A 17,896-nucleotide genomic window follows, 5' to 3' on the forward strand; every position below is an offset into this window, starting at 1 on the left:
TCCTCAGGGAAATAACCCTCCCAAAGCTGAGAGATTCCTCTTCACCCTCAGCCTGCCACTGTGGAAGCTAGGTCAGCCCCTCTAGCAACTTCCCTCTTCCTACTAGTTTCCAGGTGCCTTCTGTCCTTCCTTTACGTAAGTCCCCTCCTCAGCTGGACCTCAGCTGGTATTTCAGGGTGAATGTTCCCCAATTTAGTTGTATTTCCAGTCTGGCACTGGGAGGAGGGGAAGAAAGGTCTGCCTATTCAGCCATCATTTTTCCCCTCCAGTTTCTGCTGTTCTTAATCTTGCTTCCAGGTCACTTGGCCTACTGCTCTGTTTGCCACCAGAACCATGTAGTTCAAATGTTACCATGCATGTTGTTAACAATAAAAGACAGAAAGAAAGCAAGAAAGAGAAAGAAGAGAAGACAGCTACCACAGACAATGGCTGGTAAGGCAGAAGGTGAACAGCAGGCCACCACTGCCATAATTGGGACCATGGGATTGACTAAAGACTTTTATTGCCATGTGCTGTTCAGAGAAAGTCTGTTATGCCAGAGCAAGCACATTACTTTAAGATTTCTCTTTGGCATTTGGTGGATCCTAAGTATAACTGTTTGGTTTGTTAATTAAGATAAACACCATAATTAACACTAAAATAATTATAAGCCACAAAATGGTAGCAGATTGCCCACAGAATTTGTCTGCAAACAAGAGCAAGTAAAATAATGCTTTCCTGCATCCAAGGGTGTTTTTCTTCTTTTTATTATCCCACATTCCTATAAGGTTTCGCTGTGTTTATTTGACTGATGAAACAATGAAGCTTTTAAACTTCTACACCACGAAACAGAAAAGACACCATAAAAGAAACACATTATTATGGCCTTGAACATCTGTGCTGAAGGATACACAAGCTCAAAAATAGTTTTGCTTCATTTGGGACTAACAGACAAGGTTGCCATCTGGGAATTGAAACAAAGATATGAAACTTGGGCTGCTGCCCTCCCTGTTCCTGCAGAGACTTTGCTTAACCCTTTGGGTGCCAGGCTCCATTTAAAGGCCTGGACTCTATGTCCACATGAAAGCATGGTCTTGTTCACTTTATCTCACAGTGGAGAAGGCACAGTCAAGACAGGCACACTTTCATCTAGGGACTCTACATCCTGTAATTCTCAGGTTTCCTGTTATTAGTAAAGTGGATAACTTATTTATCTCTCTGCAGTATTAAAAGAAGCAATGTTCTGTGAAATTATTCTAAGATTATGAAACTCAAATTATTTCCACCTGTTAGCTTCCTCTTAAGTGTGTGTGTGTGGGGGGGAGGGGGGAGATGGGACACATGTGTGTGTATATGCATGTTTTAATATGACTGGGTCTAAATTGAAAAGAAAATCTTTATTTACACTGTGGTCTTGCTATTTCCTATTCCAAAAGACTTAATATTGCTTAATTTACTTATAATTTTACAGTTGGCAGAACTTATGATAAAAAACAGAACTCTGGGTTAGGTTGGAAAGAACACACTTTTCTGGAGGTTTGGAACATGAAGAAGATTCAGGAAATCAACCAAAGCTTCATTCCTCTTTTAACATTATAACTAGAGGCCCAGTGCATGAAATTCATGCACAGAAGGGGGGTGTTCCCTCAGCCCAGCCTGCATCCTCTCCAATTTAGGACCTCTTGGGGGATGTCTGACTGACTGCTAGTTTAGGCCTGATCCCTGTGGGGCCTAAACCGGCAGTTGGACATCCCTCTCGCAACCTGGGACTGCTGGCTCCTAACTGCTCACCTGCCTGTCTGCCTGATCACCCCTAATTGACCTCCCCTGCTGGCCTGGTTGTCCCCAACTGCCCTACACTGCCTCCAACTGCCCTCTTCTGCTGGCCAATTTGGTTCTGATTGGCCAGTTTCTATGCCAGTGTCAAAAGCTCTGCCTCCTAGGCAGCCATTGGCTCTCCATAGCACCCAGATTTGGTTCTGATCAGTCAGTGTTTATGACAGTGTCAGAAGCTCTGCCTTCTAAGTAGACATTGGTTCTTCACAGCACTTACATTTGGTTCTGATTGGTTGGTTCCTATGCCAATCAACGTCAAAGGCTCCGCCTCCTAGATAGCCATTGGTTCTTCACAGCACCCACATTTGGTTCCAATTGGTCAGGTTTCTATGCCAGTCAGCATCAAAAGTTTCACCTCTTAGACAGCCATTGGTTCTTCACAGCACCCACATTTAGTTCTGATTGGTCAGTTCCTATGCCAGTCAGCATCTCCAGGCCTATCTCTGGGCCTGATCAGAGAGGCAGGGCTTAACAGCAGCCCCCATGGAGGCCGGGAGAGAAAGAAAAACCTGGCTTCTGGTAAAGCTCAGAAAGAAAGAAGGAGAGAAAGAGAGGCAAGTACTGATCAACAGCTGCCACTGAGGCTGTGGATCACACCCAGCCTCTCTCTCTGGGTCTCAGCCCCCTGGGCAGTCAATGCTGGGTCACCAGGCTGTAGCTGGGCAGTCAGTGCTGGGTCTGCCCGGCAACCCAGCGCTGGCTGAAGGACTTCCAGGTTGGTCAACTTTTGGTTGTGATGGGTCATTACAACCCTGGCTTTTTATATATCAAATTCTTATTTGTACATGAAAAAACTAGGGCATGGGAAAGTTAAATAACTTGTCTGAAAGTTAGGTGTTAAGACCAGGACTCAAAATCTAGCCCTCTTCACAGTGAAAATTAAATTAGCGAGTCCCAGAAAAAACATCAAGTTGATATTGGTTTTCATTAATCTTGGGAAGATCAAATGAGGTAGTTATGAGAAAGTGTCCTTTCAGTGATAATTTGTATTAAAAGTTAGAAGCTCCCCCCTGATTTTATTTTTCATATCTTTATCTGTGTCTCCATGGCCTAAAAAGAATAGAAATCATTTATGATGAAGTAAAATTTATGGTACAATGTAAAATCTTAAGTTAACCTTTTCTAAATCTGTGTTTTGCCTGAGTTTAGGGAAAAGAAAAAAAAATTAACCAGATGCTATTCTGCAATCTTCTTTGACATCACACAGAGCAAGCAAACATAAATATTATATTATTAATATAATGAATAATTAAATAAGTTAAATGTATTTCAATTAAATTAAATTAATTAAACTAATAATTATTGAGAAAAGGGTGGAAAGCCTGGTTCTTCAAAGTGTGTATTTATTGTATCAGCGAAACATAATTGTGTTTAAGTAACCACCTTGCTTTGTCCCTTGCTTCCCTGAAGTTTATGCTCAGTAGCAGCCAGAAGATTTTTTTAAAACTTCAGTCAGTCATGTCACTCCATCTCCCTATGAGTAAAGTTCAGGTCTTTACAGTGGCCTACAAACCCTACTCAGTCTACACCCTCCCTACAAGTCCATCCTCTCCATTCACTGTTCTCCAGCCTCTGCTGGAGGGCCCTGTCCTAGGTTCACCTTATTTAGGCCTTCTCTGACTACCTTGTTTTAAATAAACCCCTATTCTGAAGCATTAGAATGTCAGCTCCTTGAGGACTGAGAATTTAGTCTGTGTTTGTCACTATGGGTTCCTCAGTGCCCACATCAGTGCTCACAGTAGGACACACACACTCTCTCTCTCTCTCTCTCTCTCTCTCTCTCTCTATATATATATATATATATATATATATATATATATATATATATATATATATATATGCCTAAGTGACCGTTTGACTGTTCAACGGGTAGCTATGATGCAGACTGACCACCAGAAGGCAGATGCTCAATGCACAGGCATGAAAATATGGAACAAACTGATGAATCTCAGAGGGAAGAGGGTAGGAGGGAGAGCAGGAAGAGAAGGAAGAGATTAACCAAAGATCTTATATGCATATTATAGGCCTGGTGCATGCATTCATGCACTGGTGGGGATCCCTTGGCCTGGCCTGCGGGGATCGGGCTAAAACCGGCAGTCCGACACCTCTCAAGGGGTCCTAGATTGCAAGAGGACACAGTCCAGGCCAAAAGGACCCACCAGTGCTGAGCCTCTAATTCAATATATTGATCAATGAACGAGAGAACAAACTCATATGCAGGTAATTTACAACATGGGAGAAATGTCTCTATGATACATTTTGCTGAGATCTAGGTTAACGTTAGACATTCCGAACATATTCCCTGGCATGTCTCCTGAGTTAAACAGTCCAATACAAACTTAAAAAGTAATTTTTCTCATTTTGAAGAAAAGCATGCTTCCTATGAACACTAAAAACCTTCCCAGAAATGACTGCTTTTCTATTAGATTTTCTTAAATTTGATACTGAAGATCTTGCAGAAAATAATCTAAAGACAAAATTCACCTGCCATCCATCTCTATGATCTGCACTCATTTTGTTTCCTGTAATTGCTGCCTTCTGTATGTGTAGCTTCACCATGTATAAAATACAACTACTTCAGTCTTCAAACACAGTTTGGGGATATAAAAGAATTTTTCTGAAGGCCTGAGAGTTGGCTGAAAGATTGTGACATCTCACAATGTAGAAAACATTACTTAAAAATTAGGCATGGCCAGTAAAGCATAGGAAAAATAATTCAATAATAATCTTGATAACTCTGTACGGTGCTGCCAGTTGGGGTGCTGGAACACTATGTCAACTATATGATGTCTAGCCACTAAGCTGTACACCTGAAACAAATGCATAATAAAATTTTAAGTTAAAAAAAGACAAAATTCAGCATTTAATGGGTACACACACATATCACTGTTCATTTGTAAAAGTCCACAACTTAATGATACAGGCCTGCTGGATTACATATTTTTAAATAAATTGTAATTAATCTAACATTCATTTAATTTAATGATGCCCTGTAACAAACCACAACCTGTTTCTTCATGAGTAAATATTTAAACCAGCACATTGACTTTTTTTATTTTTTTAAATATATTTTATTGATTTTTTACAGAGAGGAAGGGAGAGGGATAGAGAGCTAGAAACATCGATGAGAGAGGAACATTGACCAGCTGCCTCCTGCACACCCCCTCCTGGGGTTGTGCCTGCAACCAATGTACATGCCCTTGACCGGAATCGAACCTGGGACCTCTCAGTCCGCAGACCGATGCTCTATCCACTGAGTCAAACCGGTTTCGGCCAGCACATTGACTTTAAATGTCTAAAAGAGACTGCAGATAAAGACAGAGAAGCTAGATTTATAGCTGACTAGATAATAATCAACTACTGCTATTCTCAAAGCCTCTGGCCTGGTCATCGGCAACTCAGTACGCCCCTGCCTCCCAGACCATCACAAACCAACTAGAACTCTCCAAAGCATCCCAGATTCAAGGCACAGGGCCACCTGATTCAGTCAGGCACTTATACTTTTCTTCACTTGGAACAAAGTTAATGGCTTACCCATATTTAACAGTTTTATATTGGGAGAAAAGGATGAATGTAGAAAACAAGAGTTTAAGAAACTAATAAGAATTATTTATTTCTATAACTTTAATGAAATTAGTGCTAAGTAAAGATAAATCTTTGAAATCAGTAATCATCCAACACAGTTGTATTTATAGCAAATATATAATATATTCCCCCCTCCCCCCTACAGGGGCTATTGCATTTAAACTGCCCAGCTATGTTTTTAAACATCCTTGTAAATTGAGGACCTTGCTGTAATAAATTTTCAGACAATAGTTGTTGGCCTTAATAAGAAAATAAACTTTTAAAAGGATTATGTTTGAAGTAAATCATTCTAAAATAAATAGTTTTCTTAACAAATTTGTAATATGATCATCCCCCAACTTGTTTTCATGTCCAGAATAATAATGAGAACTATAATTATTGTATTGAGTGGTATTAGAGAGAAAACTTTAGGGGTTGGTCATTAGGCTGTATGGGTCTATTTGCTCCACACTCAATGTCACAAAATTATAGTGTAGTTGAAGTTCTTATGGCTTGCTTTTTGTTGTGTTTTGACTCCTCCCTGCTGTACTGCAGTCTAGCTTTTCACTTCTTGCTCCATCCATTTCTCTGCCTTTATTAGCTTCTTCCCACTCTTCTCCTTTACTTCACCAGGGTTGTTTGGTTTGGCAGAACAAGGCTTGCAATAAAAATAAAAGGATTCCATGGGAGGGCTCAATGGCATTCCTCTCAGTAAAGTGCTCCAGTGCCTGGATTCTGCAAGATCTGTTTCTTTTTATCCACAGAAGCTACCTCTGATTACTACCAGTATTACTTTAAATTTGTTTTTCAATAAAATAATGAAATTACATATTATTGACAAAAAGAAAGGATGATATAAAAGACACGCAGGGAGCAATGGGCAGTGGGAAAAAGAGAAGAGCAACAGTACCCTAAACCAACAAATAAATTAGTGAAAACAAAGGGAATCTTTCCTTCAAATGTTAGCTGGGAGGGCTGGCTTTTCAATTTGTCTGCCATAAACCTTGGGCTGTTTTGGCTGTTTTACCAAGTTTTCTTTGATCTCATTGTCCTCCTATTCCCCACCCTGAAAGTCTAACAGGAAAGAACTCCATTGTTAAGACTTCACTTTAGGAAGCTCCTATCTCTACTGCCTGACCATTTGCTCATGTCACACAGCAGCACTCATCTTGTTCCCCAAACCACCCCCAAAGCAAGACGTGGCAGCAATCCCCTAGCCAGACACTGAGGAGTCTTGGCCCGAGGACCACAGACTATTGAAAACCTTCAGTAAACTGAACCCTTAATTAGTTCAGTGGCTTTGTGGATCTATCTTTATCCTGCAGAGGATCTAATAAGTCTTCTGGAAAGCCAGGCCCCTAAATATCGCAAACTCAGAACTCTGCTGCAGAAGCAAAAGAACATACATAGATACAATAAAAATCACATAATTTTTCCAAAACAAATGTAAATATTTTTGAATTTCATGCATCTCTTATGCATGCCATTATATAGGCATTCGCTGTGATTACATTCATTGTTTAAATACCTCAGAATGCAGAGTACTACCTGCTGGGAGGATACCAGGAATTGGTTTCTTCACTTCAGTGAATTGGTTAAATCATTCAGGTAAAGCTTAAGTCAGCTTGTAATTCACCTCCCCCTTCTCTTCCTGCTCCTTCTCACCTCCTCTACCCCTCCTTTAAAACTGGAAAACTCATATTGGTATTGATTTCAAACACACCCGATTTATTTCCTTTTAGATTTTTTTTTTTTTAAGAGGCATTTACAAGATAACTTTACTGTAAAATTATTTAACATTGCCTGTCAAGAGACAAAAACAGTGATACCTCTCTACACATAAACACATTGTATCAATTCATTAGTGAGTAAGTAGGAAAGGCACCTACACAGATGTGAAGAGCAGCAATGTGGGTAACAGGAGCCTTAAAACCCCTGTCATCCAAATACCTACATGGTACTTTACTCAATAAGTAATTATTAAATACTTTAAAATATAAAATATTTTAATACTTTAAGTAATGTGGTTTATTACTTGTTGATACAGCGACCTGCTGTTTCTTGAGTTTTAAACCATGTAAAGTTCCTAAATAGTTTCAGGTCAACAGAGTTGCTTTCCTTCCCCCCTCCCCCATCCCACCACACACAAGGGCCACTTATCTGATCACTTATCTCTTTGTAATCACATGGCTTGTTTTACAAAGCCCCCCAAGAACAAAGCAAACATCTAGGTTAAACACACTTAAATAAAGCTGGACTTCAGTGAAAACAGCTTTGAATTTTTTCAAAACCATTTGTTCCAACCAGTGTTTGTTCCACATTAAGTAAATACTGCTAAAAGAAATCAGACAAAATCTGCATTTCTTATCAGTCACAGGGCAGAATGAAGTTCTAAAATTTTGTGTGTGTTTTTCTCCATTTCTTCTTCTTCTTAAAAAAATAGATTTTATTGATTTTTTTACAGAGAGGAAGGGAGAGAGATAGTTAGAAACATTGATGAGAGGGAAATATCTATTAGCTGCCTCCTGCACACCCCCTACTGAGGATGTGCCTGCAACCAAGGTACATGCCCTTGACCAGAATGGAATCTGGGAACCTTCAGTCCGCAGGCTGATGCTCTATCCATTGAGCCAAACCAGTTTCGGCTCTTCATTTCTTCTTAATGCTCTAAATGGGCACACTAGGAAGTGAGGCTCAAAGAGGAATAATAAAGCAAGGATTTCTATGGAAAGGGTCCCTTTATTCACTTACAAATTACAGTGATGTCACTGATGGACCCTGGGCTCCATGACCAACCAGTCATTCTCATAAACTAACACTATTAGTGACTGGCAAAGAGGTTATAGGTGGCCTAATCAATTAAACTCATACATCCATCATTATCTGCAAGGTTGGGAGCTTAAATCCCATGCTGTTTGGGCATGGGGCATGAGGCCTTGGGCAATGGGGCAAAGAGAAAAGGGACCAGCCTAAGTAGTCTAGCCATTCAAGTGACAAACACAAAAATCCACTGCAGCCTCTTTCCAGGTATTTTCCATTGTTCACCCACTTCTGGAGGTGAAAGACCAGCAAGACAAACATCAAAACAACTACATCATGAGATCCTCCCCGTATGGGACCAATCTCAACTGCCATACCTTCCACAGAGCATACCTGGTCAGGGCAGGCCAAGAGACAGGTGCAGCCATTATTTGTAAAAGAGCAGGCCAGCAGGCAGATAGTTGTTAAGGAGTTCTCTCTGTGGCAGGTATGCCTCTGGACACTGTCTCATATAGTTCATTCTAAGATCTGCTAACAAAGAGTAAATGGAAGTTCAAAGTGGTGAGATGATTTGCTCAAGGTTACACCATCCGTAGAAGGCTGAGCCTAAATGTGAATCCAAAACCTCTAGCAACAGGTCTCATACTGTGTTCTGCTCTACTCTACTGACTTTGATAGACGCCACATTTTTAGGCCTTCTTAAGCCTGGGGCAATATAAATCATGATGGAAAGAAATTTCTTTCTTGTTTTCAAAATCACTTTACAAGGAATACAGGTGTGCTCTGCAAAGAGAAACTTACATTTAGACACTTTATTACAAATTTCAGCTGTAGAGAACCTATTAGTTATCTGATGGCTGAAATCCTGGCAGTCTCCTATTATACCATTTCCTGTTGAGTGGGGCAGTTATACAGACAGTGCTAGCTCACTGGTCTTCTTTGAACCACTACCTCTGCTGAATACCAAATCTCTGGGCAATTACTTGGTTCTTTTTCAAGACAACAAGTCCCCCAAATGCTAGGAATAAGATCTCAAAACCCAAGAAGCATTAAGGGTAGAGGGAGCAAGGAAGGGAGCCAACAGATTGGAGACCCTGCTCATTGACAGACACTGTCAGGTGACTTACATATACTGACTACTCAGTACTTACAACAACCTTCATAGGTAGGTAACCCCATCTTACAGGGACAAAACCTAGCCCTTGGAGAGTTAAGTAAGTCACTTGGCCAAAGGTACACCTGTCGTAGACAAGTATGGACTTGGGTGGCACCTTGGAAAGTTGACAAATACATGAGAAGTTTTCAATCCTGTGTTACTTTGGTTTGCTTCAGGTATTATAGCAATACCAAAAAAAAAAAAAAAGAATTACATTAATTTAAAATTATTCTTGTGTTATTAGCACAGTCATCCCTTTTAAAAAGTTGTATGTAGCTTACTATATATTTAGGAAGCAACTTACGCATATGCTGGGGCTGTTTCAGAGGTACCTGAGTCATCCCCACAGAAGCCCCTTCAGATATCCTATGAGGATCAAACAATGTACTGCTATGACCACAGACTTCAGCTGGACCCTTGTTACCAGGAAACTCGCTATTTTCTCTCACTGGCCTCCCACTCTCTGTAATGAGAACTTCAAACTCCTGTGCTCTTCCAGCCTCCGAGTTCCTTGCCTCAGGGGAACAGGGTGTCTTCTCTGTCACACACGGAAGCAGGGCATGTGAACCTCCCAACCTCATCACTGAATGACAAGCTAATGCTTATCTTCCCCTCTCCCTCCCTCCCAGATTATGGCAGAGATCTCTTCCTCCTCCCAGATAAGGCCAAGGGAACATTTTAGCTTCAGGATCCTTCTCCAACAAACCTTATGGTGCCTAGTTATTATTTTGTTCTCTCAATATGAAAACATGCAGATGTGTCTACACTAGAAAACTAACTAAAACAAAATCCCTCCCTTGTCTGCATATTCCATTTCACCTTCACAGGCAAACATCTCAGAGTTGTCTATAATGGTCTCCATTCTCTGCTTACATTAACTTTTTGTTTCATTTTAATGTGACTCCATTTTCATTATTCATTAAAATGGTTCTCGTCAATGTCATCAAAGACCTCCAAGGTGAAAAGGGCATTTCCAGTGTCAACAGACTCAACTTGCATACAGCATCCACTAGTATGCTTCAGGCCACCATACTCCCCTGGTTTCCCCAGACTTCTCTGGACCCTCTGTTTAGTCACCTTTTTAGAATCCTCCTCCTCTAGCTGATCTTTTAAATCACAGCTCTAAGCCTTCCCTAATATTCCTACATCATTACCCATTAATCACCCTCAGAGTACCCTGGATCCTTATAAAAAAGGATTAAACAGTCACTATTTTGCCTCTACATGTGCTGTATCTCAATATTGTTTAACTCAGAGTAGTTATTTCACAACTCCTCCACTATGCTGTACCCTCCCTGAAGAAAAGAACTGGGGTCTATCTGTCCTTCACTGTGTGCATGGCACTTAAATGTTTATTCAACAGGTAAACGGAAAAGATTCTGTCTCACAGTGGTATCTAATTAGACCAATCAGATTTTGTCCTTCAGGAGCTGAAAGAGGAAAGTCCAGACCAATGCAGTCTAGTGAAAGTATGAAGGAAAACCAGGAGATATAAGGAGAGGCTGCAGCCTGAGCAAGTAGCTGTGTGGCGCTAATGCAGGGCTCAGAGTCTCAGGCTGCAGGGGACCATCATCTCCAGACTCTATGGCTGCCTGAGGTTTCAAGCAAGGGCTACCCCTGGGTTCTAGAAAGTTCCTGCTTCTCTCAGTACTGCCCGTGTCCTTTACTTGAGGTACCTTGAGTGCCATAACTGTCTTGTAGCTAACTAGGAGTCGAAATAATATAGGAGCTCTTCATGGGGGTAAAAAAAAACAAACAAAAAACACACAGAAGAAGCAGATTTTTTGTGAATAAGTTGAAAAGCCCAAAGTAGGAGAAATGAAAACATAAGGCGCCTTACATAATTTCCCCCCAAAACGTGAAAATCTCTTTTGAGGAGATTAGTTGTGTTCTGGAATGATTCCCAAGAACTGTGCCAAAAGCAGCAAACTTTCCTTTACAGAACTTAATAAGGATTAACTCTCACTAAAGACCACCAGACTCTTGTTTCATGATTTAAAAAAGTATTAGCTGTGCACACTATATCTCTGACTTTGAAAAATAATCTATGTTATTTTGCTTTCTAAAAAGTTTCATATATGGAGAAATATGTCTATAATATAATTTAAGCTACTTCATTTTCTTTTCAAATTATAACTTAAGTAGGGATTTCCAAGACATTAAAAGTTAAATGTGAAAACTACATTTGAAGACTAATATATGATGTCAAACATAGTCAGATCCCCGAAAGCAAAAATTTCCAGTGCCTCAAACTTATGAGTAGATTATTAAATAGAAAAAATTACCCCAGAACTTTCCAATTTTAAATTGATTAATACCAATTTCTTTACTAAATCTTTTCATGGTAGTTTTGGATGAAGATCATAATCTTTGCCTTTTGGACAAAATAATGACTGAGATGAACCACTCAGCAAGACCAAGTTGCTACCTCATTTTAAATGGCAAGAGAACATGTCATTTATAGGTTGTGTAGCATAAAGAGGCTCTTTCAAGATCTTTTCTATGTTAGATTTTTAGAGTTTTCATTAATTATGAAGCAAACTATATAAGAAGAATTCAACATGAAGCAGTTACATCAGCCAGCAGAGGACAGCTTAGTTTGGTTTTTCTTAGAGAGACAGCAGCGTGTGGTGGAAAACATACCACTTAGAGTTAGACAGACTTAGGTTTGAATACTATCTCTGCCAATTACCAGCCAGCAATGAAAAGTTATTAACATCTCTGGACCTGGTGTCTTCCAAATGTTGGCTGATGGTGTGGTATTGAGTAAAACAAATTGTTTCTCAATGATGACTAATACATAACAGACATTCACGATTACACTCATTAATTGCAATGAATCATTTGGTGAATATTTGGATATTATAAAAATGAAGGTCAAAATACATTTCTTTAAAAGTTAGAGTCTGCATTTTCTTTTCTATCACTTCAAAGGAAGAATAAAAAGTAATGCATTTGATAAAGAGCATAATAATATGGACTATAAAAGTCCATGAATTGGTGGGAAATATAAGTACTATGTGACCTTACCAAATAATGCAATAACTTTCAATTAGTTCAGAGGAGATTTTTGTCACAGAAAGAAGAGGACAAATCCTATGTATTAAAAATTATATCAAAACAACCCCTAAATATAAACACTGATTTTACCAATGCTCCCCAGAAAGGCATGAGCAACCTGTGCTTGGGACAAAAGCCCTCCTGCCTCCTCTGTCTATGCCTGCTCTTTCTGTGTACAGTGAAACACAGTTCACTAAAGCCCTGCTTAGCAAACATAAGCATGAGCTGAGCACATCAGAAAACCTGCTGATTTCTTTCCTGGCCCAACACCTGTTGGTTTTCATTGGCCAGATTTGTACTTAGGATTCCCATTCAAAAAACAATGCAAGCTCATAAAACTTGTAACAAATATCTTTCATATCTAAAGGAAAAGTATGGTCAAAAAGACTAATTAATATTGATATAAATAAAAAAGGCACAATTTGCAATTATATGCCCAGGACACAGTGAATTTCTCTTCTTATTTATTAAATGAGAAAAGTAAAGAAATGAATGAAGTGAACTAAGATTCCATTTAACAATACATTAATTAGGGCAGGCAATTCATGGAGAGGAATGTGTCTGGAATGGAAGACACCACATGACAGTGCCTGGGGACTAAGATGGGAAAATACAGGAATTAATGGGGCCATGGCACAAAGACATTATGCATTAGGATTTAGACCAGCTAGTTCATTGGAGTTGCATTATATATATATATATATCATATTATATACATATATAGTATATATAGTAGTATACACACACACACACACACACACACACACACACACGAAAAGATAAGAGTTTGAATGGAGTACAGGAGCCACAAAATATCTATATTTCACTTTGAGATTCAAATCAATGGACATAGTTTTCTGGCTGAGGCACACAACAAAAGAGCTTTATGTCCTGCTGAAAGCTTGATAAAGGAGTGCACACTATAAGCCCCACAGGAGAGAGAGATTTTGCTCCATTTGCCAATGGAACAAATGTGTTTTTTGTTTTTTTTAAAGGCCAAGAGCCCTTTTGCTGTGTTTGTATGAAGTTCACTCACAGTGTGGTTCATAAGGAGGAGGAGGGTCTCCACAAGGTACACACTCCATGTCTTGAAAACCAACAAGTTTTGTCTTCCTGTAAAACCTAGAGGAAAAAGGAAAATAATCCTTGTTAGCTCTTTTATCTAAGCTCACAGTTGCAGTGAACAGATTACATAAATTACTGGCAGTCTCCATTACCAATTCTATTGTTTAAAAAAAAGTTCTCAAAGTCTTAAATGTAGTACTATCTTAGACAGACATCCTTAAAAAGACCTCTGAGTGTGCAGTGAATACTTAAGAAAGGCCAACTCCACTAAACATAACTTTGTAGATTTTACTTAGTCTCACATTTTCTATATTTGGGGAGAGGGTGCTGGTAAGGGAATATGAAATCAATTTAAATGATAAAATGCCTTATAAATAAAGTGCTAGTTTTTAACATTTGAAAATCAAAGACCAAAGAATCCAGCAAACCATAAAAGCAATAAAAAAAAAAATGTAGTGAGGTGCTTATATAATTTTGATATGGGGATATCTTTCTAGGTATGACAAGATTAATTAATATTAATATAAATGGAAAATGACCCAGGAGCCAAGAAGAAAGAAATTAACAGCTTTAATCTTTGAAAACACACACACACACACACACACACACACACACACACAGAATATTAAAGATAACTAAAGATCTAAACAAAGTATCATTAACCTAGTTAATGGGCAAAAGAAAATTGAAAAATAGTTCTGATCACAGCATTTTCTATAACTTAAGTTTGTAATATTAAACTTAAAAGTTATTAAGGTGAAATGAAAAAGCAGGCAAAGAACATTAATTCCCAAAAGAATACATTTCATAATTTTTAGTTTTAATAATTAAAACTAAAAAGAATGATGCCATTGCTTTTTAAATTTAACACTAAAATATTTAATCTCACTATTATTCAAATAACTATTTCATAACTATTACAATGAAAATGCACCGTTTTTACTTAGAAAATTGCGAAAGTGTTGGTATAAGGCTAGGCAAATAGGCACACATATATATTGCCAGTGGGAATAGAAATTGCCACTTGCAGGAGGGCAATTTAGCAATACAGCATCAGAATTCCAATAGTTTATTTATACCCTTTACCCAATAATTTTATTTCATGAAATGTATCCAAAAGAAATAATCAGGTAGGTAAAATTGTATGTATAAGAATGCAATCATAGTATCTATATATATAAAAGCCTAAGCAAACATTTGACTGTCAAACCAGAAACTATGACAAGCACTGACCACTCAACACAAGAACTGCCGAGCTGTGGTGACTTGGAAGCTGTGGTTCTCAGGAGATGCACCCAGAATCAGAAAGGAAGGAGCTCTATTTTAGGGTGAGTCACCTGAGAACCTCCCTCTCACAATCCGTGACCCTCGGGGCATATGGGAGAGCCAGTTTCAACCCAATCTCCACAGGCCAGGATGAGAGACCCCACTAATGCACGAATCCGTGCACTGGGCTTCTAGTTGTTTATAAAAGAAAAGAAGCCAATTAGGCACAATCCCAATATCCAACATTAGATATGACCAACTACGATGGAACCAAGGTAAAAGAATAAAAGGTGTGCTTCAGAAACAATGATGCAGACCTACCATCATAATTTTTTTAATTCACAAAGTATCATGAAGTGAAAAAAGAAGTGTGAATAATATAATTCAATTTTATACAAACACACTTTGGTATAGATTCTTTCAGACTATTTACAAATGCAGCTAACTACATTTATATGCATATATTAGCAGTGAAAAAAAATTATATATTGAATATTAACAGTGATTATTTGTTGATGGTGAGAATTCAAGCCATTTTCTTTCCTATAGAAAACTTTCTACTTTTCTACGACAACAGAGGTTTAGAGAATAAATTTACAGATCAAGTATATAGAAGACAGGTAGATGCAATTATTTTGTAAAATTGGATAATGTAGTAACAAACCTGTATAATTTATGATTGAAATGAAATTTGCATTTTGAAACTAAGTAAATTACCTCAAATGTCCAATAACTTCCTTATTTGCTCATTATTGCATTTTCATTTGACTATGAATATCTGTCCAAATGTTTGTAATAAATTCTCACCAAATGTTAATTAAATGTATTTATTTTGGAATTTATAAAGTCAAAATCAAAGAACAAAGTTGGAAGATTCACACTTCCTGATATAAAAATATTACAAAGTATATTAATCAATGCCATGTGATACTGGCATAAAGAGAGACACGTAGACCAATGAACAGAAAAGAGAACCTAAAAATAAACCCCCATGTATATAGTCAAATGACCTTTGACCAGGGAACAAAGACCACTTAATGGGGATAGGACAGTCCCTTCAACAAATAGTGCTGGGAAAACTGGATATCTACATGCAAAATAATAAAGCTGTCTACTTATCTTAGCTCATATACAAAAATTAATTCAAAATAAATTAAGTAAAAGATCCCAAAGTATAAAACTCATGGAAGAAAACAGGAGAAAAGCTTAATGATATCGAATTTGGCAATAATTTCTTGGATATGACACCAAAAGTCAATCAAAAGGCACATATGAAACAGGCAGCAAAAATAGAAATGCAAGGGGACTATCTCAAACTTAAAACTTGTGCATAAAATTATACAATCAATGTATACTTACACCCAAACTCATTGACTTGTATACTAGTATACTAAATACCTTAATAAAATGGTTAAAAAGTAAGTCACACTAAAATTAGTTTTAAATTATAATAAAATAATGATTCCCTCTAAAATTAAAAATAAAATATACAATCAACAGTAAAGAGCAACCTACAATATGGGAGAAAATATTTGCAAATCATATTTTAAGCCAAATGAGCACTTTTATTTTTTAAAATATATTTTTATTGATTTCAGAGAGGAAGAAAGAGGGAGAGAGAAATAGAAACATCAATGATGATAGAGAATTATTGATAGGCTGCCTCCTGCATGCCACACACTGGGGATTGAGCCCACAAACCGGACATGTGCCCTGACTGGGAATTGAACCGTGACCTCCTGGTTCATAGGTCAACACGCAACCACTGAGCATGCCAGCCGGATTAGATGAACACTTTTAAAACACTCTGGAAAACTTGAGTAAAAGTCACTATGTGATTATTATCTGCCTCATACATTCATGCTAACTTAGAAAAAGATGTAATTTTAGACTAATCTTATAAGTAAACTGTGAAAAATCATTCAAATATCTACTCATTTCTGACTTTCCTGCATCTACTCGTAAGCACTTAAAGAATGAGCAAACACTGTGGAAACTAAAAGCCATGGGCTGAGATGACAACAGGTTAAGCAGGGGAAGCACATTTGATGGGAGCGCCTGGGGAGACCATACCCTCTTCCACACTGCAGCAGCATATCTCTTTCTTCGTGGAAACCTAGTCCTTGTACCCTGTGCTTTCCCCAACTCTCTCTGGGCACTGCCTACCTCAGCCCTCAGCCCTTAAGTCAGGCATATGGTGGGCATTATCTCCTGTGGACCTTTTCTTCTTCCTGTCCTCCAGAAGAAGACAGCAGACATACACAGACATGCTTTTATCAAAATTGTAGAAAGGAATAATAAAGATATTTAGTGTATTCTCCTCAAATAGATTTGCATAGGTCTAAATTTTGGGTAATGATATTAATAGGTATCAATGTTTCTGAGATTTTAGACCATTACTTTTTAATTAAATAACAGATTTATTGAAATATTTTACAAACCATAGAATCCATGGAGTTAAAACACATAATTAAATGGTCTTAATATATTCATGGATTTGTGTAGCCATCAGGTACAATCCATTTTAAAACGTTTTCATCATGCCAAAGAAACCTCTGTACCCCACCCCCATTTTCCTGACACACCGCCACCACCACTATCACCACCAACCCTAGATAACTACTAGCTTATTTTCTGTCTTTATAAATTTGCCTGTTCTGGATATTTCATGCAATGGGATCATACAATAGTTGGTCTTTTGTAAGTGGCTTCTTTCGTTTAACATTGTTTTCTAGGTTCATCCATTTTGTGACATGTATCAGTAATTCATTCCTTTTTATTGCTGAGTAAAATTAAAATGTTTAAATATACTCCATTTTGCTTATCCATTCATCAGTTGAGGGACATTTGGATTGTTTCCACTTTTGACTATTATGCATAACTAGAGGCCCAGTGCACAAAATTTGTGCATGGAGAAGGGTGCCCCTCAGCCCAGCCTACACCCTCTCCAATCTGGGACCCCTTGAGGGTAGTCAGATATCCCTCTCCAATCCAGGACTGCTGGCTCCCAATTGCTTATCTGCCTGCCTTCCTGATTGCCCCAACAGCTTCTGCCAGCCAGCCTGATCACCCTGTAACCACTCTGCTGCCAGCCTTATTGATGCCTAACTGTTCCCCTGCCAGCCTATTTACCCCTCACTGCCCTTCCCTGCAGGCCTGGTCACCCCTAACTGCCCTCCCCTGAAGGCCTGGGTCCCCCCCCACAACTGC

General features: G+C 38.4%; 1 protein-coding gene across 4 annotated transcripts in view; it reads right to left on the reverse strand.

The window, feature by feature from the left end:
* TNFRSF19 (TNF receptor superfamily member 19) overlaps positions 1-17,896 on the reverse strand; it is a 102,716-nt gene that overhangs the window by 37,834 nt on the left and 46,986 nt on the right. For all 4 annotated transcript variants that reach the window (XM_084879433.1, XM_084879432.1, XM_084879431.1 and 1 more), the window contains exon 6: positions 13,392-13,477. In XM_084879433.1, coding sequence (XP_084735559.1) covers positions 13,392-13,477 — 86 coding nt within the window. The remainder of the gene's footprint in view (positions 1-13,391; positions 13,478-17,896) is intronic.

This window comes from Pipistrellus hanaki (genome assembly GCF_964339955.1).
Source record: "Pipistrellus hanaki genome assembly, chromosome: 3".
In the NCBI taxonomy this organism is placed as follows: domain Eukaryota; kingdom Metazoa; phylum Chordata; class Mammalia; order Chiroptera; family Vespertilionidae; genus Pipistrellus; species Pipistrellus hanaki.